The sequence below is a fragment of the Lynx canadensis genome, chromosome B4 (assembly GCF_007474595.2).
Source record: "Lynx canadensis isolate LIC74 chromosome B4, mLynCan4.pri.v2, whole genome shotgun sequence".
In the NCBI taxonomy this organism is placed as follows: Eukaryota; Metazoa; Chordata; class Mammalia; order Carnivora; family Felidae; genus Lynx; species Lynx canadensis.
In genome coordinates, this window is record NC_044309.1 from 74088800 (window position 1) to 74116155 (window position 27356).

General features: G+C 57.1%; 1 protein-coding gene across 5 annotated transcripts in view; it reads right to left on the bottom strand.

Annotated features, from left to right (window-relative positions):
* RAPGEF3 (Rap guanine nucleotide exchange factor 3) overlaps window positions 1-18354 on the bottom strand; it is a 38678-nt gene extending 20324 nt beyond the window's left edge. For 4 of the 5 annotated variants that reach the window (XM_030322428.1, XM_032593959.1, XM_032593958.1 and 1 more), the window contains exons 1-22: window positions 18043-18353; window positions 17349-17561; window positions 11659-11712; window positions 11468-11574; window positions 10992-11113; window positions 10679-10847; window positions 10039-10123; window positions 9643-9703; window positions 9458-9534; window positions 9121-9267; window positions 8482-8594; window positions 8086-8174; window positions 7703-7781; window positions 7346-7496; window positions 7179-7261; window positions 6308-6347; window positions 3771-3852; window positions 3294-3440; window positions 1276-1373; window positions 678-803; window positions 406-587; window positions 85-175 (exon numbers count right to left, since the gene is read on the bottom strand). In XM_030322428.1, coding sequence (XP_030178288.1) covers window positions 85-175; window positions 406-587; window positions 678-803; window positions 1276-1373; window positions 3294-3440; window positions 3771-3852; window positions 6308-6347; window positions 7179-7261; window positions 7346-7496; window positions 7703-7781; window positions 8086-8174; window positions 8482-8594; window positions 9121-9267; window positions 9458-9534; window positions 9643-9703; window positions 10039-10123; window positions 10679-10847; window positions 10992-11113; window positions 11468-11574; window positions 11659-11712; window positions 17349-17561; window positions 18043-18048 — 2322 coding nt within the window. In that variant the 5' untranslated portion in view covers window positions 18049-18353. Of the gene's footprint in view, window positions 1-84; window positions 176-405; window positions 588-677; window positions 804-1275; window positions 1374-3293; window positions 3441-3770; window positions 3853-6307; window positions 6348-7178; window positions 7262-7345; window positions 7497-7702; window positions 7782-8085; window positions 8175-8481; window positions 8595-9120; window positions 9268-9457; window positions 9535-9642; window positions 9704-10038; window positions 10124-10678; window positions 10848-10991; window positions 11114-11467; window positions 11575-11658; window positions 11713-17348; window positions 17562-18042 lie in introns of all 5 variants that reach the window. The other variant, XM_032593960.1, reaches the window with a different exon arrangement.
* Between the last annotated feature and the right edge of the window lie 9002 nt (window positions 18355-27356).

Here is a 27356-nt window from a genome sequence, read left to right on the forward strand (position 1 = left end):
TTGCTCTGGGACGGGAGGCACATCCCCAGCAGGGACTCCTGGGATGGGCACCCCCCCCCCCCCATCTCGCCAGATCATACCTACCTCCCAGGTGTGGGCCAGGCGGCTGATGGCCGAGTTGCTGAGGCCAAACATGACGGCAAAGAAAGAATTGAGATTCTTTTGCTCCTTGAGGCTGTGAGTGGAAGACCCAGAGGCCCTCAGGGGAAGCAGCCACACCCACGGAGTCCCCACACCCAGGCAACAGCCAGCCTGGGGCCAGGACCAGGCTGGGCCAGCACTGCCTCTGTGGGGGCTGGGGCTAGATGGGGTGGGCACCTGGGGCTCGACTGAGCAGGGACGGGGATGTGAGAGAAGGTGGCCTCAGGGCTCTGCCACACACCCACCGGCCCCACAGGTACTCACTGGGCAGCCAGCTTGATGAACTTCCTGAGCAGCTGGGCCCGCAGGCCGGGTACAGGGCAGAGACACAGCTCTGTGGCCACCCAGTACTGGAGCTCGTTGAAGCGGCGCATGAAACGCTCCAGGTTGGCGGTGGTGACGTCCCGCAGATGCTGGGGGCCCAGCACATAGTGGATCAGCTCCACCTGGATGGGGGACAGCAGGGGAGATCAGCCCACACCGGGCGAGGTGCCCCTGCCGTCTGCGCCTCTCCCCTCCCCTCTCTGCCTCCGCACCTGGTGGATACTGTTGAAGAGGTTCCAGTCGTGGTCCGTCAGCTGGCCCGCCAGGTCCTTGGCACTCACCAGGTCCAGCCCCTCAGCAGAGCCCACGGAGGGCCCCAGCTGCTCGGGGAGCGGGGTCTGCAGGTGGAAGAGAGCTCAGGAGGGGTGCCTGAGCAACCCAGGGGACAGGCGCAGGGAAGGAGAGAGTTGGGGGCGGAGACTCCGTGCCTGTGGTTGAAGGGGTGTCTGGGCGGGTACGGCTGCTATCAGGAACGGAAGGGCCTCTGAGGCATAGGGCTTCCCAAAGAGGCATCTAGTCTCCCGCTGGCTCCCCAGTGCGGAGACCCCCTCCTTGTACGGCTCCTGTCTCCTGGGGGAGCCCCCAACAAGGGGGGGGGTCTTGTTTCTCCTTGAGAGCTCTCAACCGGCTCTCTCTCTTCCCCAGCAACTGGAACCTTCCCATCCGCTGAGGCCCACTCCTTCCTCTTCTCCCTTACGTCCAGCAGCAGCCAGAGCCAGGCCCCCCTCTCCCCTCTCTATGACCCTCCCCTGCACCCACCTCTGCCACCCCTAAAACACAGCTCCTCCCTGGCACCCTGCTTGTTCCTACCAGCTCGCGCACTTCCTGTGGGTTGACAACAAAGAGCCGTTCGTTGAGCCCCAGCGATGTGGCCACACCACGGGCATCTGGCTGCAGGCCAATGGCGTCTGCAAAGAGAGCAGAGAGTGGGCTGGGAGGGGTCGGGGTGCAGAGACGGAGGCCAGGGAGCCCCTGAAGGCAGGGTAGAGGCCCCATTTGGGAGGCTGGGAGGCCCCTTCTGCCAGCAGCCCGGTTGGAGTCCTGGGCAGATGCTCTGAATGCACAGGGGCAGGTGCCCACACACCCGCACTGCCCAGGTCAGCACACCCGAGGAAGATGAGACAGGGCTCTTAGCGAGACAGGCAGAGCTTGGGCAATATTGGAGTCTTCCTGAGCTTCCTCCTTGGTCACATGGAGACAGCAAGACTTACCCTGACTACTCACGAGTCTAATAAACTAATTTATGGAAGTAGTGGCCATAAGTATACGATGCATAGAAAAGCCCTTTGAAAACTGGAAATGCCTTACAGAGGTCTTAGTGTTGATTTTCACCACTTCCTACTGACCGAGACTGTGTTTTTAGTCACGTTTGAGTCCCCAGTCTGTAGGCCAGTAGCCACCAAAGCCAGATTTACGAGACCATCCATGTGTCCAAAACAATATTACCTCATATTTATTTTTCTCTTCTGTTTTGCATTTTTACGTCGCAGGCAGCTTGATACGATGTTAGTATAGGACTATATGCAAATGACTTACAAGCAAATATACACATATAAGGGGGCTTGTGGTCAAAATATGAGTCACTGACATGGAAGTCCATCTAAACAATCTGAAGGTCAGTGCTCTAAACAGCTTCTGCCTCATAGTAGGGTGTCAATCAAGTCCTTGAACAACTGTAATTCTCCAGGTGGCCACCAGAGGGCGGTGCTTCCCAGAACAGAGCACAGGCACCCATGACTTCATCCTGTCTCCCCACTTCCTGAAGGGGGAGAAGGTTTTGCTTTTCTGGCCTCCACTCCTTGCCTTCATTCTTTGGGTACCCCTAATTCCTGTCTACCCTGGGCTCCAGCTGTCAACCCCGGGGCTGTGTCCTTCACGGAGAACTCGCAGCGGTTTCTGATGGCCCAAGTTCCCTGAAAGCAGGTCTAAATAATTCTCACGCTGCCCCGTTCTGAGCACTAACTTTGTGCCTCCTCGTGCTGAATGTTTTATATACGTTATCTTGTCTAATGGCCACAGCAGTCCTGTGAGATAGGTGCAGTTTTAGTGCTCATGTGACAGACGAGGAATCTGATAAGCCCTCTGCTCAGACCAGGATCACACAGCTAGTCAGCAGTGGGTCCTGGGATCCCATTCCAGGTCCGGGAGTCCTGTTTCTGGTCCTAACCATCAAGCTCCTCCATCTCACCTGCCATGGTGCCTCTATCTCCCAACACCTCGCTGGCCCACTAGCTGACTCTCAAATACGTTTGCCGGCTGACAGAATGAATGAGGACTACCTAGAGTCAAAAGCCAGAGTCTCTCATTTACTATGTGGACTTGGGAAAATTGCCTATAACCCCTTTGAGCTTCAGTTTCCCCATCTGCAAACAGGATGAAAGTACCTATCTCAATAAGGTCGTTACTCGGATTAAATGGATATATGAGCATGATAATAATAAAACCTATGTACGAACTGCTGTGTCAGACGCCATTCTAAACCTTTAAATAAACGAGCTCATGCACTGCTCACGGTTCCTCTATGAAGTAGGCACTCTCATCAGCCCCATTTTACAGGTGCTAAAAAGAGCACAGAGAGATTAAATATCCTGCTCAAGGACCTACAGACACGGCGGGGCTCAAATGCAGACAGCAGGCTCCAGAGCTCACGCTCTTAAACACCACACACCGATCACTTTGAAGACACATAACGAACCGCCCTTAAATGCTAACCATCATTAACATCGATGAATATGATAAAAATGATGATCTTAATATGGGGGGGGAGTCTAGGCACGGATCCAAGGGGCCTCTCCCTCGGGGCCACCCTGCCCAGAGACACAACTCACCGCCTGCAGAGTTGACCTTCACCAGCTCCTGCCCCTTGGTCCAGCCATCCTCCTGGGCCAACGCTGCCATCACCTCTCTCACTGAGGCCGTCACAGGCAGCTTCAGGGTCAGCACTGAGTGGTCCGGCCGGTAAATGTCATAGGGGACTGGAAGGGGGAAGGAAGACGGGGCTGAGCTGGAGGAAGGGGCTCCTTGGTGCCCCTACCCAGAAGTCAGCGGGCAGCAACGGTAGCAGTGGGGGCGGGGGATCCCCAGGAAGCAGGACAGGTGACAAGGGGAAGCCTGGGGGGATTCGCCGCACGGAGTAGGTAGGGAGGCCCTGAGCTGTGGCGGGACACACGGGGGGCAGACTCTGTCTGGCAGCTGGGAACAGAGACCCCGAGGAGTCCAGCGTGCCCTCCTCGGCCAGGCAAACTAAGGTCAAGGGTGACGACGGCAGGGTGCAGGCTATGCCCTGGCCGGCTGGGACCACCAACCTTTGTCCCCAACTCGAATGGCACAGTTGCTGCTGGGGAGGGGCTGGTCCTGGCCGGGGAGCCAAACAGGCATGTTCCTGGCCTAAGAGGGAGAGAAAGTAAGGCCCGGAGGACACAGAGGAGAGCACGCAGAGCCAGGGAGAGGACTCTGTCACGGGAGCATGGGGCCCACGCATGGGGTCTGCTGGCGGCCAGAATCCGAGCCCCAGCGGGCGTCGGGCGCCACGGCTGTGTGAGAAGAGCCAGAGCAGGGCTACAAACAAGCCAGTGCCCAGTACATGCGTGTTGCCCCTTTGCCAACTAGATCCAGGGCTGTTCTAATACGAGCACACCTCAGCTGTTGGCCCTGGTTTTCTCTTCCTCTTCCTCCTTTGGCTCACATTTGCTAGTTTGCTATTTGCTACACGCCAGGCTGAGCACAGGCTTATTCTAAGTGTCTAACTATTCACAACAGCCCTTTGACGAAAATATCATCATTCTTATTCCCATTTTATAGAGGAGATAAATGAGGCTCAGAGAGGTTAATAACCTGCATGAGGCCACACAGCTGTACGTGGCACAGCTGGAATCCTAACCTGCTCCTCCCTCCCTCCCTCCCTCCCTTCTTACCCACCAATGCTCTACTCCCCCGTGTCACCTGCCCTGTCCAGTCCCACAGCCGCTCCTCACTGGGCCCCAACACTGGGCCGATGGGGCAGCCCTGATGGGCAAACGCCTCCGGGACGCAGTTCCTCTGCCCACCCGACTGTTCTTCCAATGCCTGTACTGACTCTTCCTCCTCGAGTTCTGCAGGCGGCAGATCCTCCAGGTTCAGACCCCGCCCCCCGCCCCTGGCCCGGCTTCCCCACAGCTTGTCATCTTGTTCTGGGGGTTCCTCTGCGCCCTTCCTCCCAGCCCAGGCCAACCTCCTGTTCCACCTGCCCAGTGGCCTCCCTCCTCATGTGTTACAATGGCCCTACTATTCTCTACCCTCGGCCCTCGGTCGCCTCCCGCCCTCCCCCTCCAATCTGCGTGACCTGAGCCAGACTAAGCTTCCTAATATAGCTTCAAGGCCATCATTGTCTGCTGGATAAAGCACAGGCTCCTTAGATGACTTACTCAAAACACACATCTGACCTTGTCAATCCGTGGCTCCAACACCTCCAGTTGCTCACATGGTTTGGAGAACAAGCACCAAACCCCTTACCGAGGCTCACGGGGCCCTGCATGTTGTGGCCCCTGCATGCCTCCCCGGTCTCCTCGCTCCTTCTCACACTCCCTTCTGCAGGGTCCCTAACGGGTGGACTCCCTTCCCCTTGAACCTGACTGCAGTCCTCTACTGCCTTGACCCTCACACCCCGCAGCTCTTGGCTCCTGGGGTCGCTCTCCCTGATCCTGACCCCGAGTCAGCCCTTCCCTTTTCAGAGACTCCCTCCTCTCCTGTCCTGCATCGTGACACTGCTCAGCAGCTCTGTCCCTCACTTGACTATGACCCCACGAGGCCAGGGGTGGCTCTCCCCTACTACCGCATTGTCAGCACCTAGCACAGTGCCCAGCACACGAGGGCGATTCCACACTAGTTCCTGAGCATCAGGCACGAGCTGGCCAGTGTGGGAGCCCTGGGGAAAGAGAGGTCCAGGCCCTTCCCTCATTCTAGTGGGACGTGACCGACACTAACAGACAATAAGCAAGTAGGCAAAGAAACAAAACGACTCCACCTGGTCATAATGCTTTGAAGGGAATCATGGAAGACACCTTGGAGGAAGCAGAGAGGGGGCCTGCGGGGAGTGGGGAATGCTCTCGATAGGGAGATGGGAGGGGGGCCTCTCTGAGAACCAACATTTTGGCTGAGATCAGAAAGATAGGAAGGATGTAGGTGGGCAAAGAACCAGAGAAAGAAAGTTCCAGACCCTGAGGGGAGAACAAGCGTTGCCCGTAGAAGAGGAGGAGCTGTGAGAGTCTCTGGCAGGAAGAGCAGGAGTGGGGACAGGCAGCTGGGCACAGAGAGCCCGGTTGTTCTTCCCAGGGCAGCATTCCCCACAACCAGCCCCATCCAACTTTTCCAGTCTTTTTTTCCTACCATGCCTCAAGAAATCTCGGCTCCTGCCCCCTGTTCTCGTTCCCCTTTGCCCCCTGTGGGCCCCCGCCGGGAACGGTATGGGCCATCTCTGGCTCCCAGAGTGCTGGGCACCCGGAACCCTGGGCTTCAGAGGCTGCCTTCAGGCAACCACCCCTCACCTCCCAGGGAACTGCTAACAGGCTCTGTGAACATGGATTCCCTCCCAAATGCAACAGAAGCCCCTTGGGGTGAGGGAGGGGTGGAGAGGTGACCTTGGACCTCTGTGTCTCCCATCAGGCCAGCTCCCAGTGCCACACATGGCTCGTGCTCTGTGAACACCTGTCCCTGCCCCGGGGGTGTGTCTGTGCATGGGGATCCCTTCCCAGGCAGAGCCCCTGGGGTGGGGGCTGGAGGGGCCGTGTGGTCCCCGAGGGAGGCGGGCAGAGAGAAGAAGCCGGGGCCAGACAGAGGTGAGAGGAGCCAGTTCATATGCAGACACCTTCATCTGAGGAGATGCATTCCCACAGCCGTTTTCCATCCTGGGGAGCAAATGAGAAGGGAGGTGAGATGAGACCAGGGGCCCCCGTGGGCAGGGCAGGGCAGGGGCAGGGGCAGGGAGGGCTGGCTCCGGATCCCGCCCACCCTCCTCAGAGGCTCAGAGTTTTGCACACGTGGTAAGCACCAGCTAGAGAGGGGCAAAGCGGGGGCTTGCAACCCAGAGCCTGCACTCTGGGATTTCCCCAGGCCAGCAGGGGAAGGAGAGTTCAAGGAAGTACCCCAGGTGTCAGACTGGGCAGGGGCCACTGCAGGTGAGCTCTCCCTGAACCTCACCTGCCCCCATGGGAATGTCTGGGAGGGCCAAGATAAGCTCTAGGGAATTCACCGGGCGCGGCCAGCAGGAACCAGCCCTGAGGATGCTTGGTAATAAATATGTGCAGAGTGGAGGAAGTGAGGACAGCAGGTGCACTCGGGATATGAGAATGACACGGGAGTGGCTGCGTGATGCAGGAGAATGCACGAACATGACGTGAGGTGGACAGCAAGGGGACTGGTAAGAACAGCTAATTGAACGAGCAGGTCTAGACAAATGAGCAACCCCAGCCGACGCTCGTGGAGCACACAGGGCGTGCAAGGCACCGCTCGGTGCTCTTAAGGCGCGCTAACATTTTGTCCTCCTGAGATAGGATCTCTCCTGGTTTTCCAGACTGGAGCCCAAAGTCCTGAGAGGGAGGAACGTGCCCAGGGCGGCACAGCTACAGGCGGTGCAGCTTGGATTTCAAGCCACATGTTTGGCCCCAGGGGTGCTGTTCTCAGTCCCTGATGCACTGCCTGGCATGCATATGGAAAGTTGACTGGGAGCCAGGCGTTACCTGTGGTGTTTCCGCCTCTCCGGCCACTGCTCCCGTAGCAGGATGCAAAGCCGGGCGTCTCTGCTCACCAGGTCTGAGAGTTTCTGGGAGGAGCCAAGATTCATCAACACAGAGGTGGCTGCGTCTACGCTGGCAGCCCAGTCCAGCCCTGCCTCACTCCCAGGTACCTGGAGAAAGCTGGTGGCCACGGGGTCAGCGTAGAGCATGGGACCATACAGGGCCACCCACTGGCTGACCAGCCGCAGGACCTGCTGCCTTTTGTTGCAGACGTAGGTGCTGTGCTCCTGCTCACTGCCTCCTGAGGGCTCCGCGTGGAAGGTGGGCACCAGTCAAGGGAACCACAACATCCAACCAGACCACCCACCACACGGCGGGAAAGGAGGGGCAAGGATGCCCAGGGCCCACTGACAAGCTGGCCTTGGCATGAGGCTGGTACTTCAGAGGGTTCGGCACAGCCATGCTGTGAGGGATGCCTTCCCCCTGCTCCATACGACATCCTAGTCACCCCGGGGCTGGAAGGATATTGGTGCAGGAGGGCAGCACAAAGCTGGGCGCTGGGCATGAAGACACTGTGGGTCAGGAGGAAGTCGCTGAGAAATGTCTCTGTAGGGTAGGGACAAGGGGACAGGAGGAGGCTTCAGAGATTAAGTCTACTGAGCACTGACATAGGCATAGCTGGAGTAGACCTTCTCCCGGTCCCATAATGGGCGGTGTGCCAGCAACGTCCAGCCCCTGTGACAGCTTTCCCCACCCAAGCCAAGGGCACAGGAACGAGTACTTCTTGCCGACTGACCACATGGACCAGCCCAGCAGCCAGTGAGGTCAGACTCAGGGTGCCTGGCCCTCTCCCAGACTACACTGCCCACCCGCTGAGTCACACAGCAGGCAGGGTGTCTCTTGCCCCTACCTGTTGGGTCATGAGCACTGGAATCAGGCCGCATGGCCTCCAAGAGCAGTTCTAGGATCTTCTCTGGGGTGCCAGACATCACTGTATACCTAGCAGAAACAGCCAGTCCATAGCACACGTGCTACCACTCCCACTCCCATATCTGGGACAGACATCAATAATCAATCACATCATCTCACTCTTCCCTATTTGCCAGTTCTGTCCCACCTTGGGGTTGGAGGGAAAGCTGGCTCTGGGGGGGGCACATCTTATCCCCGGGTGCCCCTCTTCCCCCCATCCCCAGGAGGCCAGCAGGCGGGGGTCGGACACTGAGGAAGGGAGGAAAGCCTGGGAAACGGAAGGAGAGAAGGTGGGCAAGAGAGAAGGGGTGCAGAAGGAGCATGGCGGGTGTGTTACCGGTTCCTGCCTGGGGTTGGGGGGCGAGAAGGGCCAGCGCCCTGGGAGGCTCTCTCCAGCACCAACACCACTTTGCCATGCTCTTCTAGCCTCATGGTCTTTGCTTCCACATCCTGGACAACAAGCCATACCCAGTGCTCAGCACACATCATGGCTCCTTTCCCCATTTTAGAGCATCTCCCTCCACCTCCATGCCAGACCCACAAGGCTCCCACAAGGGCATTCAGCCCTCCTCCTACCCCATTCCATGCCCATGGCCTTGGATCTGCCCTACCAGTCCTGTCTATCATGCAGCCTGAGCCCCTCTCTACCCATCCCTCACTGGCCTCCCTCTGTGGCTCCCCCTTTCCATTACACTGCCTCCCCTCACACCCTAGTCCCCTACCTCTCTGTGACCCCCTACCCCCACGGTCTCCCGCACTGAGCTGGAGTTCTTGGGTCTCGCTAAACTTTTTCAATGTGCTATGGCCCTCCTCACTTGGCCATACTCCAGCCATCACCTCCAAGTTCCCCCATCTCCTACCTCTCCCTGCTCCTTACAGGCCCTCTCTGTTCACGCCCCTTACCTTACCCCCTACCACTTCTCCAGAGACATGTCCCTGCCATGTCCCCTGCCCTCCCCACCCCCGGTAATGGCACCTTGATGATACGGTTGAAGTCCTGCTTATCCACACGGAGAAAATGACAGTTATCTTCTCGCAGGATGATGGTGGCTGCCCGGGGTGCGTCATTCACCAGAGCCAGCTGTCCAAAGTCATCTCCCTCATGCAGTGTGGTCACCAGCCCCTGCAACCAGGTCTCAGTCACAGCCCAGCCAGGCCCCCCAACACTCAGAACAGATGCATGGTGGGAGAACCCCAAGGCAGGAGGAAAGCTGGAGATTGGCAACCTTGGGTCCATTGAAGGTACTTCCTGGGAGGACTTGGACCAGGGAAGCCGGTACAACCCAGGGGCTGGGGAGACAGGAAGAACTCACTTTGCCATGGGTCACCACGTTGACAGATCCCTTCCAGATAATGTACCACGAGGTGCCCTTGTCTCCCTGGCTGAACACTGAGAGAAGCACAGATCAGACACTCCTGTGGGCATCCCCCACTTCTCCGTGGCCTCTGCCACGTCCAGGTCCCTGCTGCCCAGCTTCCTATCCCCTGTCTGACTTACACACGGTCCCTGCTCTGCTGTGGGGTTCAAAGAGCAGAACTGCTGCTAATTCCCGCTTCACCTGTGAGGTGGGGAGAGGAGGGTCAGTGGGGTGAGCCCAGGGTACGAGGCGGCGGGGGGGAGGCAGTGGTTAGGTCCAAAGACACAAGTGCTCGGGGGCAGAGATGTGGCTGGGTCGGATGCCAGGGATTCAGCAGGATACAGGGCAAGGGGAGGAAATGAGCTAAGAGAGGCAGAAGGATTTCTGGACGAGGATGCTGGGAACAAGAAATTAGATGGACATTTCCCAGCCATTGGCACAAGGCGAGGGACGTGTCTTCTGGCCCAGCAGTTGGGGCCTCAGGGGCTCACAGGGAGAGGGGGTCCTGGGGAGAGTGTGAGGGCGGGCAGACTGACCGAGTTGGAGAGGTGGGCCACGGCCTTGATATGCAGCAGCTCCTCAAAGATGAGGTCCAGCTCCTCGTCTGTGCGCTGACCTGGGCTGCGGGCACGGAAGGGCCAGGAGGCACACGGTGTACCGTGGGTCTAAGGGCACGGGAGCCGCTACACCCACCATGCTCTGGGCCTGAGGCCAGCTGGATTGTTACCCGTAACAGGCCAGCCACCACTGAGTGCACACGGCGTGCCAGACAAGGGCTAGGCGCTTCAAGTGCATTATTTCTGCCCTCATGACAACCCCTGATGTGGGCATCGTTATCCTCCTTTGACAGAAGAGGAAGCTGGCACGGAGAGGCACAGAGAGGCCCAAGGCCACCCAGCTAGTAGCCAGCGGAACTGGAATTTGAACCCAAACCTGCCTGCAGACTCCAAAGCTCCCCCGTCTCAGCCACTGCGGCACCTGAGCGGACAGGTCTTTGGAGGTGCTGTGCCCCCCACCCACAGTTACAGAGGAAGAAACGGGTTCAGAGGTGGGGAAGGAAGACTCCAGATGACCCAGCGAGAAGTAAGGGAAACTCTCAGCGATGAAACTGAGAAACTACAGAGTCTGAGAGCCACGTGAAGCCCAGGATTGTGGGGTGCAGGGCACCCGACTCACGGCTTTCGAAGCGCCACAGTGAGCAGGGCATCAGGCCCCCGCTGGGAGAGCAGGGCCATAGCCTCCACCAGTTCCTCCTCCAGCTCATGGACTCCCACGGGCTCTGGCTCTGGCCCGGGGAAACGGTAGAATTGGGTATCTCGGTCCTGGAAGGTCCAGTCGTGTTTCACTGCAGGGCAGAGGCCCAGGTGTGAGGAGAGGAAATTGAGGCCGCGTGGGTACAAAGCCCCCATTGCAATTGCAGGCACCCCCGGATGCCTGCTCCCCAGGACCGGCCGGCCCCACGGGGGCCCCACCCTGGGCTCGGGCTCACCATGGCAAAGGGCACCTTCATCCAGGAGCACCTGGCAGATTCCAACGGCTTGGTTTCGGGAATGAACTCCAAGGCTCAGTGCCAAGATCCCATCCACCAGCTCCCGGCCAGAGCAGCACTGCCTACAAGAGGTGAGGGGACAAAGAGGAGGGAGAATTAAGCGGCAGGAGGGTGGAGGGCAGAAGGAAGACTTTCCGTCAGAAAGGTGCCTTCCCTCTGTGGTGACAGCACGGAGACTGCTTGGGATTTTCTCTCTCCCTCTCTCTCTGTCCCTCCCCTGCTTATGCGTGCTCGCTCTCTCTCTCTCTCTCCCTCCCTCTCTCTCTCTCAAAATAAATACATCAACCTTAAAAAAATTTTAAAAAGAAACAAGTGCCTTCCTAGGCTAGAAGCAGGACTCAGCCCCAATGTCCAAAGTAGAGCAAAAGGGAGAGAAAATGGGGGTGGGCAAGGAGGCGGCTCAGGCCTCCACTCACCGATAGAGCCTAAGGTGGTACTTCCGGTCTCGGATAAGGGTCGGGCAAGTGGCCAGGAGGTGTCGATGCAGCTGCTTCCCGGCCCGGAGCACCCGCTCCGTGGAGGCCTAGGACGGGGGCAGCACAGCAGGTTCAAGCCCTGACCCCTGGCGGTGCTGTCCCCTCCCGGCTCCACCCCTCCCGGCTGGTACCTGCTCCAGGCTCACGCTGAAATCCAGGGACTCCTCACTGTCCGTGAGTGGCGTCTAAGGGCAGGGGTGGGAGGAGGGGGAGGGTCTGCATGTTAGTGCCAGGACTTCAAATCCAGCTCTTAGACCTCGGCCCTCCCCCGTCTCTCGCAGTCCCTGCCCAGTCCCCAGCTCCAAACACTCAGTCAACAAATACACTAGTTCTCCCCGACCACCCCTGTATGCCAGGCACCCGCCTCCTTCCACCCTATCACCAGAACTTTGCCTTCCTTCTAGACTCACGCACTGCACCCCCGCAGATGAGCTCCCCATTCTGCTTACTCAGGGCCCAGGTGTGCCCAGGCTCCCAGGTAAACCACACCTGTGCAGGGGAGAGAGCTGAAGAGCATGAGGATGGGAGGTAAGGAAGGCCCATGATAGGCCAGGAAGTGAGTGGCTTGGAAGGGAGGCCTAGAACACATGCTCCTGGGCCAGAGTCACAAGGCCTGATCCTGAGCCAGGCTTTGTCCCCAACCACAAGACCCTGAGACGCCTGGATTCAAATCCCTGATCCTCCATTTCCTAGCAGCGTGATCCCGAACATATGGCTAACTTCTCCCTGCCTCAGTTTCCTTGTCCATAAACTCTATAAAACACTCGTAATACCAATACAGAGGCTTTGGGAAGGGTTATGTGAATGATTCGTACTGAATGTTTAAAGCACTGCCTGGCAAAGAGTTGTATGTACATGTTAGCTATTATTACTCATCTGTGAAGCAGAGGGCGGGCTGCTTGCTGGAAAGCCCCTCATGAGCCTTTTTTTTTTTTTTTTTAATTTTTTTTTTTAACGTTTATTTATTTTTGAGACAGAGAGAGACAGAGCATGAACGGGGGAGGGGCAGAGAGAGAGGGAGACACAGAATCGGAAGCAGGCTCCAGGCTCTGAGCCATCAGCCCAGAGCCCGACGCGGGGCTTGAACTCACGGACCGTGAGATCGTGACCTGAGCTGAAGTCGGATGCTTAACCGACTGAGCCACCCAGGCGCCCCTCATGATCCTTCTTTTGCTGCCACCTGAAAACTGGAATTTATGGACCTCTCTGGACAGGATGCCCTACCCTCTATGAGCCCTCCCAAAGGGGCAGCACTTTATAGTTTACAAAGTGTGTCTCCCTCCACGATGTCCTGATTCTCTACAGAATAGGACCAGATATAAAGTAGGCACAACAGGAATTGTCCGTCCTCTTTGACTTAAGAAACAGAAGTCTTGGGGTGAAGAGCCCGTGTAACTCAGTCACACGTACTTGGGACGGCCAGACAGCCGTGCATAAATTCCAGAAGTGCTCACATTCTTGGTCTCACCCCACCCACCGCACCTGCCTGGTTCCTTCCCTTCCCCCTTCTCGCCAGCTCTCTCTCCTGCTTTCCCATCTACACTCAGCCCCTGAAAAGGACCTGGCTAGGAAGCTGGGGTACAACCAGACTTGGGGCCAGAACCCCCTCTGCTCATCCTGGCATCTTCCCACTGTGTGCCAGGCAGAGGCCTGAGGTCTGGCATGCATAGGCGCCTGGCCCGGGGCTGGGCGGAAGTCGCTAGGTGTCCCAAGGGTATCCCTGCCCGGGTCATGGGGCCCAGCCTGGTGCCAGACACAGAGCCCTGGAGACTTAGCAACAGGAAATGAGGAGGAGGAGGAGGAGGAGGAGCCAGGGAAGGAGGAAGGGCAGGAATGCTACCCAGCCAGCCCCCTGTGTTGGAACAAACAGTGCTGAACACTAATGACTTGTTGTTGTTCATGTCAAAAGGCCCAGGTGGCCCCGGTCCCTGCCCCAACTCTCTGGTGCCCACGACCCAGGCTCCAGCATATGCTCCCTTCCTGGTATTATTCTGACCCTGGAGGGCACATCAGGAGGGGAGGTGCCAGCTCACAACCCAGATCCCAGATCTCCAGGCCTTGTTTAAACCGTTTCCTGCCCTGCCCCAGGGAATAAGCAGGAGGGTCAGAAGAAGGAGGCTCTGACCCATCAGAGGTGAGGAAGTTTCCTGAAGGCATCCCTCCCAATTTGCCAAGGAAAGCAGGAGCCCAGAAAAGATGAAGTAACTTACCCTGAGTCACACAACTACTCAGAAATTCAAGATCCTACTGAATAACCAACAGTGGCCCCGAAAGTAGGTGTTTGTCTGCTGTTTCACAGCTAGACAGAAGGAGGCTCCAAGGTTACATAACCTGTCCTGAGAGTGGGTAAACAGGGCCACCAGGATTCACACTGTGCCTGTCTGATTCCAAAGCACAGGTCACCATCTGACAGGCACCTCCACTGCCTCATGTTTGTCCCACTTCATGCTATGGAAGGGTAAATTCTGCCCTCAGGAATGTTCCACGGGCAAGTAAGTCTGGAAGACACGGCGTTAAACAAAGTTCTGTGGGTTTGTCATAGTCCCTCTGGGACTACGTCCATATGCACTGGGAGCCTCCTAGGCTAGGGGTGGGGGTACTATTCAGGATACGGTCAAGGGCATGGGCTCGCCATCCATGTGTCTCGGCCAAATCTCAGTTCCTAGTTGTGTGACCCAGCTAGTTGTGTGACCCTGGCTGCTCATTGACCTCTCTGCCTCAGTCTCCTCATCTGTAAAATGGGGTTCGTGATAATAGTAGCTATGTCACAGGTAATTATGAGGATCAAATGAGTTAATAACATAAAGCACGCAAAGCGATGCTTGGCTTGCGGTAACCGCTTAGTAAATGTTAAGCAACTCGATTAAACTTCGTTATTTTATGATGGGTGCCTATTACCTGGACACAATGCAAAGAAGTGTTGTACCTTGGCTGACCCTCTCTCTGATGTGATAACCCCGAGCGTCAGCTTGGGGTTCTCAGTTGGAAAGAAGTGGCTGGGGGGAAGGCTCTTGACCACTGCCTCCTCTCCCGCCTGGACAGGAAGGACGCAGGGTAGGAGAGGAGGGGGTAGCTAGCTTCCCTGCACCAGCACCATAGCCTACCCCCCCTCCTTCCCTCCCTGTCACTCAGTGTCAGAGCCACGCTGAAGGGGCAGGCACAGAGCCAGAGAGCCTCGTGGGGACCTGTCAGACCAGTTCCCTTAGGCCATGGCTAGGGTCTCAGGCCAGGGCTGTGTGTGCTGGGACGGGGAGAGGACGCAAGGGGAAGGGTGATGCTTTGGGGTGTCAGTGTTTTCATTTACAGCAAAAGAAAGTGCACCATGAGCTCAGCCTCCATGGCCAGGTCACCTGGGACAGAAGCCTAACTTTGTCTCTTAGCCGATGTACAACCCTGGACCTGTCACTTAGCCACTCTGTGCCTCTGTTCTCTCATCTATAAAAGGAGACAATGACACTGGTATCTATAGCTCACACGGCTATTGTCGGCTCGCTTGACATGAAAAAGGTAAAGCTCTTATAATGCTGCCTGGGACACAAGTATTATACAACTATTAGCTACTACCGTTGTTTGAACACGCTTGCGTGAAAGCATGTTTTCTGAGTTAGAGAATCTGGCCACCTCTCCCCAAACAATCGCTCAAAGGGAAGCATCCCAGGCTTCTCTGAGATTACGGGACCCCCCCAGAGGTCATCCTGATCTTGCCCCTGCCTCCAGATAAACTGATCCCTCTCTGGCTCCTGGGCATTGGACAAGATCTCCTCTCCTTCTCATGCTTCCCAAAGGAGATGTTCTTCCATCCCATCCCAGTGTCACTTTTGCCATCGATGGTAAGTCTGTCCTCTGTCTAACCTCACCCTCCTGTAACCTGCTTTCATTTCTCTTGTCCTGATCTAGTAGCAACAGAAAGTACTCTCTTCAGACCTCAGGAGGTTGATGGGTTTCCTCCTGGTTTTCTAAGAGGCAGGCATGGCCGGAATAACTCCCAGCACTGTTCGCCTAGGCTCCACCCCTTTACAACATCCACCCCCTACCCTACATGTGCACACTCCCTGACAAGCCCTTCTTCCCTCATGTGAGCCCCTCCTAGGCCAGACGAATCATCTCACAGGTGAGAGGAGCGACTTGACCGGTCCCCAGAACCTCTTAAATGCAGCCGCAGCGGGCTGAAGCCACCCCACTCACCCATTCCCCAGAGACGGTCAGCAGGGCGGGGTGTGGCCCAGGCCCCTAGCCTTAAAAATCTAAGTACCCTTTAATCACCAATTCCCACCTACCCCCCCCCACCCCACACACACCTGGCTAGAGAGGGGCTGTGTTTCTGTGACTTTCACCCTATTTACACTCCAGCAACCCTCACATCGCCCTTCTGGCTTCCCCGTGCACCCAGCTCTTCGATTCTGGGGGTTGAGGGAGTGAGGAGACAGCCTGGCGGCCTCTTCCACCCCTTCCCAGACTCTGGGTCCCAAGGGATCCTCCAGTGACCTCATTGTCCTGGCACCTGACCTTTCCCCCACTCACCACCTTGCCTCTACAAGCTGGGAAGGGGACAGGAAATGCACAAGTAATTATAGACTGAGAGGGAAGGAGGGAGGGAGGGTTCCAGCCCACGGGCTCCAAGCAATAGCTACTACCAGTGACCTGGCGGGGTGGGGGAGACAGCTTAGCCCAGAAGGGGCCAGCTCCCCTGCTCCCTCCAGAGCCCCATCTCGAGCAGGACCCAGGCCCAAGAGGGCCCTGACCAGGAAGACCCAGGGAGGGAGTGCGGGAGGGGTTGGGGGGGAGAGCTAGGGACACCTAGATTATCCTCCCAGTTCCGACGACGGTGAGGAAGAGCGCATCACCTCCGCAGACCTTGTTTTTTCTCACTCAGCCTCCTATTTGGATAAATATAAAGGCCATTGGGCAAGAGGTGGGAGGAAAGACGCAGAAGGTGGTAGTCACTCCACTCAAAGGGACTTGACGACAAGAGACATAAGTGACAAGCTCTCCCAATTCTGTCGTCTGCTCTGGTTTTCCCTCGACCCCTTTGCCCAAGTTCCCTCCTGGTACCAGCGCCCCCTCCCCCAACCTCCTGCCAATGCTGTCCCCGTGGGCAACAGAACAGACACACAACTGAATCTCACTGAATCTCAGGTGAAGGGACTCGGTGAAGTCTGGGTGGTTGGAGAGAGCTTCTCCGCTGATTGGGATCCTGCGACCATTATCCTGTCCCCCACCCCGCCCCCACTGCTCTTCCCCTCCTGCCCTCTCCTTCATTCTCGCAGCTCCAGGATGTTCTTCACTGGCAAAGGGAGACTCCAGCTCCAGTCTCCAAACTTCTCAGAGTCCCCCCCCCCCGAGCCCCCCAAAGCCAGATGCCAAGCACTGTTCACATGACCACCTCACCCCAAGATCAAGCAGAATTGACGCAGTTCTGTTGCTCACTGAGGGAGAATGTTGCCACGGTGATGTACCAAGAGCAATAAACAAGTTTACCTCACCTCCCACCTTGACCTGGCCCCCAGCGTCTCACACATGCCTCCCCTCACCACCTGGAGAACACACAACCACCCACCTCAGGGCACACAGAGGTGACACAAATGACAAATCCCTCTCCCCTTCCCCCAGGCCACAACGGGAAGACGCGAGTACCACATGCACATGGACTTACACAGTGCAGCTATGTGAGCCACCCACGCGCACAGCGGCCAAGCTGCTTGACCCACTGTCCGGCCCAGCAGGAGCCCCCACACCCCCAGAAGCATGCTCTTTCTCCCAGTCCAGGCCCTCCTGCAGTCCTTGGTGCCTGGCCCTGGCCCGACAGACAATGGGCACTTACCCAGCGGAGCCCCTGGATGCAGCTGGGGCGCTGGTGCTCAAGCAGCAGCTGGTAAGAACAGCTCCGGGGCCGGTGCATCCTCTTCAGCACCATGTTGAGCAGGGTCCCCTCCGGCACCACGTCCGGGAGGCCTCCCACCTGCGATGCTCCGAGAGCTGGGCTGTCCTCCACAGCCAGGCCCACCTGCCAGCGGCTCTCACCTGGCCAGCCCACCTGTGACGCAGGGAGGAAGGCAGAGAGCCATGGGGCTGGGGCTGGGACTGGGACTGGGGCAGCTGGACCAGGGCACAACTGCCCCAGGCAGAACCACTTCCTCTGAGTCCTCTGGACTGGTCAGGCGGAGGTGCTGCAACCCTGCCAGGAGCCGGGGGAGGGACAGGAAGACCTTCACTGGGGCCTGCCGGTCTGGCGCACTTAGGGGTCTCCAGCTGGCGGACCGGAGATCGGGCCTTTCTTCCCGGTCTTCTTTGGACTTCTGCCCCACCCCACTGCCCATGTCCCTGGAGGGATCTCCACCACCTCCCAGTATGAGGCTACCGACTCACTGGATCCCCCAGAAATGCAGCTGCAGCTCAACCCTTCTTCGCCCCTTCTCCTTCACCCCTGACCAGCCCTCTCTTTCCCACCCAAACACCCCACCCACCATGTCAGCTTCCTCTCCTGCTCCTCCCCACCCTGACCCCACTTTACCCACCTTCATGGTCCTTCTCAAGCTTGCACAGCCCTGCAGGCTCTAGCAAAAGGTTGGGTAGGGGGAGACCCTCATCGAGACCCCTACTCCTCCTGGAGGGGTGTGGGCTGTAAGCCCCAGGCGAAGCGGAACAGGGCTAATTCCTAGCTGGACTGGCTGCCAGGGCGACCGGCTGGGTGTAGAGGCTCCTTTTGGGTGGGTTGAGGGCAGGGGGCGTAGGGGGGAGTCCCCCCCCCAGCGGCAAGGAGCCCCAAGCCTCCACCTCCGTCCCAGACGAATGAGCCAGCTGGCACCGGGCGCCGAAGCGAGGCTGCAGCTGGCACTGGTCCGGGCGGGAGCTGTCACACCCCCTACGCTGCCCGCCCCCTTCCCCTCCCCGGGACAGGCTGGGAGGGCAGGGAGGAGGCGCCCGGCCTTACTGTGGGGGAGGGCACAGGGAAGGGGGCGGGCTGGGCCGGGGGTGGAGTCTGGACTCCGGGGTTGTAGGGCGGGCACCAGTCGGAGGCCTGAGAAACCCCAGGGGGGCAGGAGCGGCCCAGGGTTGTGTGTCGCGGCGGCCGCGGCCGGAGTGTCGGGGTAGGGGTGCCGAGTGGCCGCGCAGGCCGCCACGTGGCCGGGAGGAGAAATGCAAACACGGAAACCAGGGGAAGGGGGAGGGGGGTGAGTCATTGCGGCCCCACCCGGGAGGGAAATCCGGGCTGGGGCCGCTTCCCGGCCGGGGGCGTCCTGCCTCCTGTTTCGGTTCAGGGTCTCGAACAGTCCGGGGGAGGGATTGGGCTGCTTTCCCGTGGGGAATCCCCCTCCCCACCCTACCCCCGCCCGACACACACACACACACACACACACACACACACCCCACACGGACGCGGGTGGGGAAACTGAGGCCAGAGGAAAGGACTGCTCTCCAGGATGGGTGGGGCCGGAGTTGTGGCTGAGCTTCCGAAGAGAGAGGGTTTTAGAGAACCACGCCCCCACCTCGTGCTCCCGGACTGCTGCCTGCGGGGGGGCGGGGCGGGGGATTGGGGGGTTGGGGGGAGGGGGTCAGGAAGCAGAGCCTCGGGATTCCAAGGGCCGCAGCAGCTCTGTACCAAGGCCCGTCGCCTTCTGGGCTTCACTTTCCACCCCCGCGCAGATGGCCCAGAGCCGCCCTCTTCTCCCCACTCCAGCTTCTGAGAGGCGGAGAGACAGTGGCTCCTGGACTGCGACTCCCTCAGCACCCAGTAATTGGTGAGGACGTTGATGAGGGGTTTGAAAGGAGTTACATGCCCCGCTCCCAGCTTTCTAGGACTCACTTTTTTTGTCCCAGCTTTCTAGGACTCACTTTTTTTTGGTCCCAGTCCTTGTCCCTTTCTCTTTGCTGCTGAGCCTGCCTGAATTGGGGAAGACACTTGTCTAACAAACCATCCTGCCTGCTTTGGGACGCTGAGCCCCTACCTCCCACCGATGATTATTTTCTTGGAGACGAATTTTAATTGTGATTAAAAGCTCAGTTTTAATGTGTATTTAAAAATCCTCCCTTCCCCCAAATTCAGATTCAGTTCTGTTGGCACGAAATGGAAAATCTGTACTTTGAGCAAATGCCCCAAGGTTATCTGCTAGGTTCACATCTTTTTAAGTCTATTTATTTATTCGGGGGGCGGGGTGTCGGGCAGAGAAAGAGAGAGAATCTCAAGCAGGTTCTTCGCGGTCAGTGTAGAGCCCCATGCAAGGGCGCAACCTCACCAACCCTGAGAGCATGACTTGAGCTGAAATCAAAAGTCAGTTCCTTGGGGCGCCTGGATGGTTCAGTTGGTTAAGTGTCTGACTCTTGATTTGGACTCAGGTCTTGTCTCAATGGTTGGTAAAATGGAGCCCCCCAGCAGGGCTCCGCACTGACAGTATGGAGCACGCTTGGGATTGGGATTCTCTCTCACCCTCTGCCCCTCCCCCCAACTCTACATAAATAAGCATTAAAAAAAAAAAAAAAGAATGTGATGCTTAACTGAGCCACCCAGGTACCCCTGCTGGGTTCACCTTTTGAGAAATGGTGGTGGAGTTTTAAATGCCCCTTTCAGGAAGGAGGGAAGCCCCAGGCCCAAACCCACCCACCCCGGTTCTGGGAATTTGGAAGAGGGGAGAACAGCTTAGTTGTTGCGAGGAAAGGCTAACAGGCTGGGGCACAGGGGTGCATGCAGAAGAGGACTGAGGGGGGCTTGGGGGGCAGTTAAAGTTAGGGTGCTGGGGCTAGTGACTTGATCTAGAAGGTCTGACAGAGGAGTTTCAAGGGACCGGCAGTGGGGTCAGAAAGGGATCCCCCATTTCTTCTTTATACTTGCCCTTGCTTGGGCAGGTGGAAAAGGAACTTGGAAATGGAGCGGGACATCTGCGTACCTGTAGGCCGCAATAGACGGTAAGTGCCTGGCACTGTTCCAGGGGCTTCATGTATTTAATCTCTGCCAGTACCCTAGAAAGTAGCGCTAGCGTTATTCCCACTTTATATGCGCGGGGCAGCTGAGGCTCAGGTATTAAGTGACTTGCCAAGGTCACACAGCTAGCAAATGATGAACTGGGGCTTGAACCCAGGTTGCCAGGCTCCACTAACCCGCCCGCCTCGTGCTGTATTGCACTGTGCATACATTGTATTCATTCTCCTAAAAGAGGGAGCTATGGACAGGGAAATGGAGCATGTGTGTAGAAGTGGGGGGGGAGGGGTGCAAGTCTCCAAAAAAAGTCATTCAAATGAGTGAAAATGAAGTGTCTCAAACCTACCCCCCCCATCCATGTTCTCTCTCAACACTACTCTCTCTTTACCTTTCTCTTTTTTACATCTCTTCCCCATTTCCCCCTCTCCTGGGAGACTGAGAACATGGCTGGGGTGATTGCCTGTTCACTGGTGGCCAGGGCGGGCACAGGAACCGGACCTTCCATTTGTCTCATTCTTATTACTGGCAGGCAAAGCCCCCTGCCTTCCACCAAGGCAGGTGATGGGGCCGGATTTTTCCTTCTCAGGATTCCCTGGTGAGGGCTGGCTAGTAAAATGACCACTCAGCAGATATTTAAATAAGGCTGAGGCCTGCAGGGGACAGGGGACTAGGGGAATGTGTCTGAGTAAGACATCCCAAGACAGATAGTGAACATCTTGGGCACAGTCATGCCAGGCCCTGGTACAACCTTCACCCTCCCCTGACGTCATGAGACACCTCCTCCACGCCTGGAAGAGTGTTAGGACAGACAAATAATAACAATTGCTAACATGCATCCGTCCTTCTTCCTAATACTTTATATACACATACTTTCTTAAGCATGACAACAATCCTGTGAGATAGGTATGATTGTTATCCCATTTGACGGATGAGGAAGCTGGTCTATCCAGACAATGAGCTCTCTGCCAGGACAGAACCTCTCCTAACCCTGCCCTGTTCCCTTCAGAGGAGTGCAGAGGCTCCCAGACAATAATCAGGGAGAGTAAATGGGTAAGGAGAGCTTCCGGGCCCCTGGCTTTGACTTGGCTGCATTCCTCCCACCCAGGCCTCTTTGCTGAGCTGTCCTCTTGAACCCACAGCTTCCCAGATCTTCCCTCGTGCCTCTAGGTAGGCATGTCCGAACTCCCCCCTCCTGCCCTGCGTCTCCCAGCTGCCTTCTCCAGGAGCCCCACAACCGCCTGAGCCAGGAACTGGATTCCTCTGTCTCTCCTTCTCCCACATCAAATCAGGCAGCAGGTCTGGTTGATTTGACCAACGCATAATCTGTTACATTCATCCCTTATGCCCCAGCCCTGCCACCACTGCAGTGGGACGGTGGTGGCCTCTCCCGGCAACTTACCATGTGCCGGGTGCTACGTCACTTTGCAGACTTTACCTTTTAAGCCTCAGAACACTCTCTGCTCACAAGGGAAGACACTGCGAGGCACAGAGAGGAGAAGTAACCTGCCCACAGCCCCACGATGGAGTCTGGTAGAGCCAGACCCGGGCAGCGGGATTGCGGAGCTCACGCTCCACACCGTCTTGTACCGCCTCCCATCGCTACTCTCAGCCTCTCGCCTTCCTCACTCTTTCCCGTGCGAGGCCGCAGGAATCCTCGGTTCACTCCACGGCGACATTTACCGTGAGTGCCAGAGATACAGCTCAAAACTGGAAATCTGCAACTGGGCGGACCGGGGGCTGCAGGACCACAGAGCCAAGCGGAATTTTCTTTATCTCCTTCACACACCGATCTGGTCAGGCCTCCCTGCCCAGCACCATGCCTGACGTAAGGATCAGTGGTGGGGGGGCACCCCGGTGGCTCAGTAGGTGAAACATCTGCTTCTTGATTTTGGCTCAGGTGGTGATCTCACGGTTCACGGGATCGAGTCCCGCATCGGCTCGGGCTCTGTGCTGACAGTGCGGAGTCTGCTTGCGATTCTTTCTCTCTGCCCCTTCCCTGCTCACGGCCTCTCTCTCTCTCTCAAAATAAACAAATAAACTTAAAAAAAGAAAGATTAGGGGTGGTAATGAAATGAATAGGAACTGTGGGAGACCAGCAGGTGCCCACCAACAGCCTGCACCCCAGGCCAGGGGAGGGAGAGGAGCTACTTTTCCAGCTCCAGGTGGTCCAGCTTCCAGGGCAATTTGTTCCATCTCCCTCCTGCTTCGCTGTCACTGACTCTTTTCTGCTGTCCTGGACTGCAAACTTTGCTGGCAGGCTCACCTATGTCATTTGAGGTCAGTTGGTGGGATGGACAGTGGGAAGATAGAGGAAGATTTAACTAACAGGCCTCGGGTGGGACCGCAGACAAGGGGAGACCAGACGATGGAAGAGCTGGGCCGGGGTATCCGGGCCTGCTTCCACTTCCCTCAGCATCCCTGGGATTCTACCTTGGCTGTGGTTGATCCACAAGCGGGAGGAATGAGAGCCCAGTACCCTCATGGGAGCTCTACCTCTTGGAATCTGGAAGATTAAAGTCCTTCAATACTTGCCCAGGCACCTTCCCCTGAGGGCGGTTCCAGTTCAGCTCCCCCATCCTATCCTGCCCATTCCTGGGGGTGGGGGACAGAGGCAGGGAGGCGGAATGCAAATGGGCACGGAGCCAAACCTTCCCAGGACTAGCAGGTCACAGCCAGCCGATCATGGGCCACTTTGACAGGGGTGGAGCGGGAGGAAAAGAGCATTGGGCTCCTGCCTTCTCCAGGTGGGGGAGGTAGGCAAACTGGAGGGAAGGCTGGATAGGGCTGGGGATCCGTGGGGAGCTGACGGAGACAAGAACAGGGACCCCCACACTTTCCTGGCTGGTGCTCAAACCAGTCAAGTGTGACAGGGGCAAGGGAACAATCACAGAAAACAGGCCCGTGATGGTGACTGTGGTGGCCGGAGGGTAAGGAGAGGCTGGGAGAGCAGGAGGGAAGGCAGGGACAGGTCTAGAGCTGTGTGGGAGGGAACAGGCCTGCCCAGCAGGCAAATGTGCTGTTCTGTGAATGTGCATAAATTAGTAGCCGCTTTCTCCCTGCCAGCTTCTGCTTCTCAAAGGTTGTGTGTGTGTGTGTGTGTGTGTGTGTGTGCGCGTGTGTGTGCGCGCGCCTGTGTTCCGAATACCCAGAAGACACTGCATCTGACCTTGAGTGATCAGTGTTCAGAAGCGGCAGCTCCATTCCAGCTGTAGCCACTGTCCCTCAGGCTCAGAGTGCCTCTCCTTCTCCTTCACTCCTGCAGCTCTGTCCCAACTTCCAGCCCACATCTGCCTTTGCCCACATCTGCCTTTCCCTGAGGCTGACGACCTGCACTGCCCCCTCCCCCTTGCCCCTTCCCAACACTGGAGCCCTGCACAGCTCCAGTCTTCCACCCCATCCTAGGCCCGTGGCCTTCGTTCAGGACTCAGAGGCTGTACCCACTTGGCCCTCGTGTTTTTAATGTTCTAGCAGGAGCAGGTGCAGGAGCCCAAAGGAGGGCTCCTAGGAGGGCCCTGGTCCCTGCTTGTGAAATGCCCAGTTCTCTCTGGATCTAGAGCACTGGCCAAGGATGGGCAGGGATGTGGGGAATCAGGCACGCAGGCCATGGAGAGAAGCCCCTTCCTGGCATCAGAGCAGACCCCAATCCTGTCCCCAAATCCCAGTCAGGAGTGGCTGGTGCCTGAGAAGAAGCTGAAAAGTCCAAAAACTATCTGACGTCAGAAGCACTGCCCGTTTCTTTCCTCCAGAGAGGACACAGTAACAGCCCAGAGGAGGTTACAAAGATGGGGTCCAGAGAGGGAAACAAGAGAGAGGAGATCTGCAGGTGTGACTGAGAGAGAGAGAGAGAGACAGGTTGCTCCCTCTACCCCTGGTGTCCGTCTTGGCCTGCAGGACAGGGAGGCAGCACCAGCTGCTCAGACCTCCCACCCCAGGCCTGGGCCTCAGGAAGTCCTTCCTGCCCTTGGCCTTGGCACCGCCCCCTCCTCGAGAGGCTTTACCTCCAGAGAAATGGAGAGTCAGCGTACTCGACTTAAACACGATGCAGGGGCAGGCACAGAGCCCCCCTCAGCATTTCTCTTCTCATTCCACAGAGGCCTCTTGAGGCCTGAATCCTGATTTAATCCTCCCTGATGCCTTCGGTTCTCCCCCGGGCCCCTGCTCCTCAGGCCTTAGCTGAAGGCAGGTGCCTTCCGGGGCCCTGGGAACCAGCTGCCCCCACGGCCGGCAGGGCCACACATTGGATGCTCCCTACAGCCCAAATTCAATCACTTCCCAGTTATTATTAGTGACCCCTCCTTCAAGAGAATGTGAGCTCCCAAAGGGCAGGAACTGGCTCTACCTTGTTCAGGCCAGCACACCCTTTGTAGTCAGGGCCTTGAACACAGAAGGTCCTCAGAAGAGGTTTCTTGAGTTCAGCACGTAAATGAATCCCCCACTCCCCCCAACCCCCGTCTCCCGCGTGGGTCCTTTTTACCTCCCTTGTGGCTCCCCCCACATCTGTCTTCTTCCTGGTACCTTTCCATCCAGCTCTTGACCAATCTCCATTCCTGGCCCTGCCCTGCCACAGGCCATCTCTAGTCTATCCCCTCCCTCTTCCAGGAAGCACCCTTAAATGTGGCCCTCTTGAGGCCACTATTCTTGGGCTCCGTGCCCTGGACCAAGTGCAGGTGACAGCCTTATTTCTAGTCCCTTTACTTCAGCCAGTGCCCTTGCAGCTGGACTGGAGTGGGACCCACATGTATTGATTAAGCTTCTGTGGTGACTTTCTCAGTCAATCAACCCAATCACCAAACTCCAATCAAAAGGACAAGCTGCATACAACTCTGTGCCAGGCTTTGTCCTGTGGGGAAAGGTCCGCACGCTCCTCTCCTGCCCTCAGCCCTACTGTTCCCTCACTCCCCACAGCTCTGGGAGTAAGTCTATATGGAGGTGAAGTTCAGGCAAGCCCTCCCTCCCTCACCCCTCCCTCCCTCCTCACACAATAGCAACCCCACAGGGAAAGGGAAAGAGAGTTGGAGCAGGTACCTGTGACCGGGGACTCAGATCCAAAGATGAAGGTCATCAGAGCACGCTAGGAGAAACTAGCAGGCCTGGGCCCCAGGATGCCCTCCCAAGCAGTACTGCGGGTGCAAACACACTCCCCCTCTCCCCACCCCTCTGCCTCTGGCTTAGCCTCTGATGCTAATTTAGCACTTGAGCTCAGACACCTGCTGCTTGTGCTGAGCATCTTCTCACTCAGCATCCTGCCCACTGTGTGGACTTCTAGGCTGTCCGTGGGCAGGCAGAGGAAGTGGGGTCTCCGCAAAAAGTCAGACTCTGATTAGTTTCATTCTCACTCTAAGAAGCAAAGACACCCACTTCCAGGGGCAGAAGTCAGCCCCAGCCCCAGGGAGGAGTACAAGCGGTGAGATTTGCAAGGTGACCCCTGGTGAGCCCACAACTCAGAATGTCTTCCTGCAGTCTGGACAGCTGGGATGCTCATGATGGGGCCAGACAGTGAGCCCCATTCGGTAGGTCACCTGCTCCTCCTCTCTAGAACAGTCTTTTCCACTCTGGTCAATGAGCCTGGCCTCAGGAGAAAGACAAAGCTACAGGAGGTGGGAATGGAGTGTGGTGGGGATCTTATTCAGGGTTCTCAGCCTTGAACTCCACAAAAGCTGGGGGTGGGCAAGGGGGCCATGCGATGTCTGGGGAGAATCTTGTGGAACTCACTACCTAAATTCAAGCACAGGAGATTTTTAGCTCAACCTTGTAACTCTGGGTCTCAGGACACAAGGTTGGAGGAGACTGCCCCCTAGAGCTAGGATCGAAGAATTCTTGGGATCAAGAGTCAGATGCTCTACCAACTGAGCCAGCCCAGGGGCCATTAGGATCGAAGAATTCTTTTTTTTAAATTTTTTTTTCAACGTTTATTTATTTTTGGGACAGAGAGAGACAGAGCATGAACGGGGGAGGGGCAGAGAGAGAGGGAGACACAGAATCGGAAACAGGCTCCAGGCTCGGAGCCATCAGCCCAGAGCCCGACGTGGGGCTCGAACCCACGGACCGCGAGATCGTGACCTGGCTGAAGTCGGACGCTTAACCGACTGCGCCACCCAGGCACCCCAGGATCGAAGAATTCTTAATGGACAGCCGGCCGTTCTTATATTCATTGCACAAATCTTTATCGAGTTCTTCCCCATGCACCCGGCGTTAGACTAGGCACTGGGAATACGGAAGTAATGAAGGCAGGCAATAGCGTGCCGATCACTGTTTGCCCTACACTAAGGGATTTCCTGAGATGTGGAACTTTTAGTGGTAAAACCAGGACAGTCCTGGGCCAGAGGACTGGCCCAAACCAAGAGGAGGTGGTCCCTAACAAATAAAGCCCCCGCCCTCCTGGAGGTTATATTCCGGTGGCTCCAGAAGTGGGGGTCAAAGGGAAAACACACACAATTTCACATAGTGATAGATGCCATGAAAGACATAAAATCAGGTGGCGGATTGTACTTGAGACAGGGGGGACTGCATTGTCTCTTTGCGGAAGTAGAGTCTGAGATGACGAACGATGGTGAGACATCAATCTTATGGGCACTCGGAGAAGAGATATCCAAAAACCCCACGGCAGGAACAAGCTTGGCACATTCGAGAAACCGAAAGAAGGCCTGTGTGCCAGGACTGGAATGAGCAGTCGGATTAGTGGGGGCTGGCAAGGCCCTGACCTGTTTACCCCAAGAGAGATGGGAAGCCGACAGAAGGATTAAGCAGGGGAGTACCACGTTCCAGTTGTTAGTTTTAAAAGATCATACCAGCTGCTGGCTGGAGAATGGACTGGAGGGAAAGGACGGGCACAGGAAGACCGGTTAGGAGGCCGTTACAGGTGAGCAGGTGGTGATGATGGCAGCTGGACTAGGGTGGTGACAGGGAGAAGGAGAA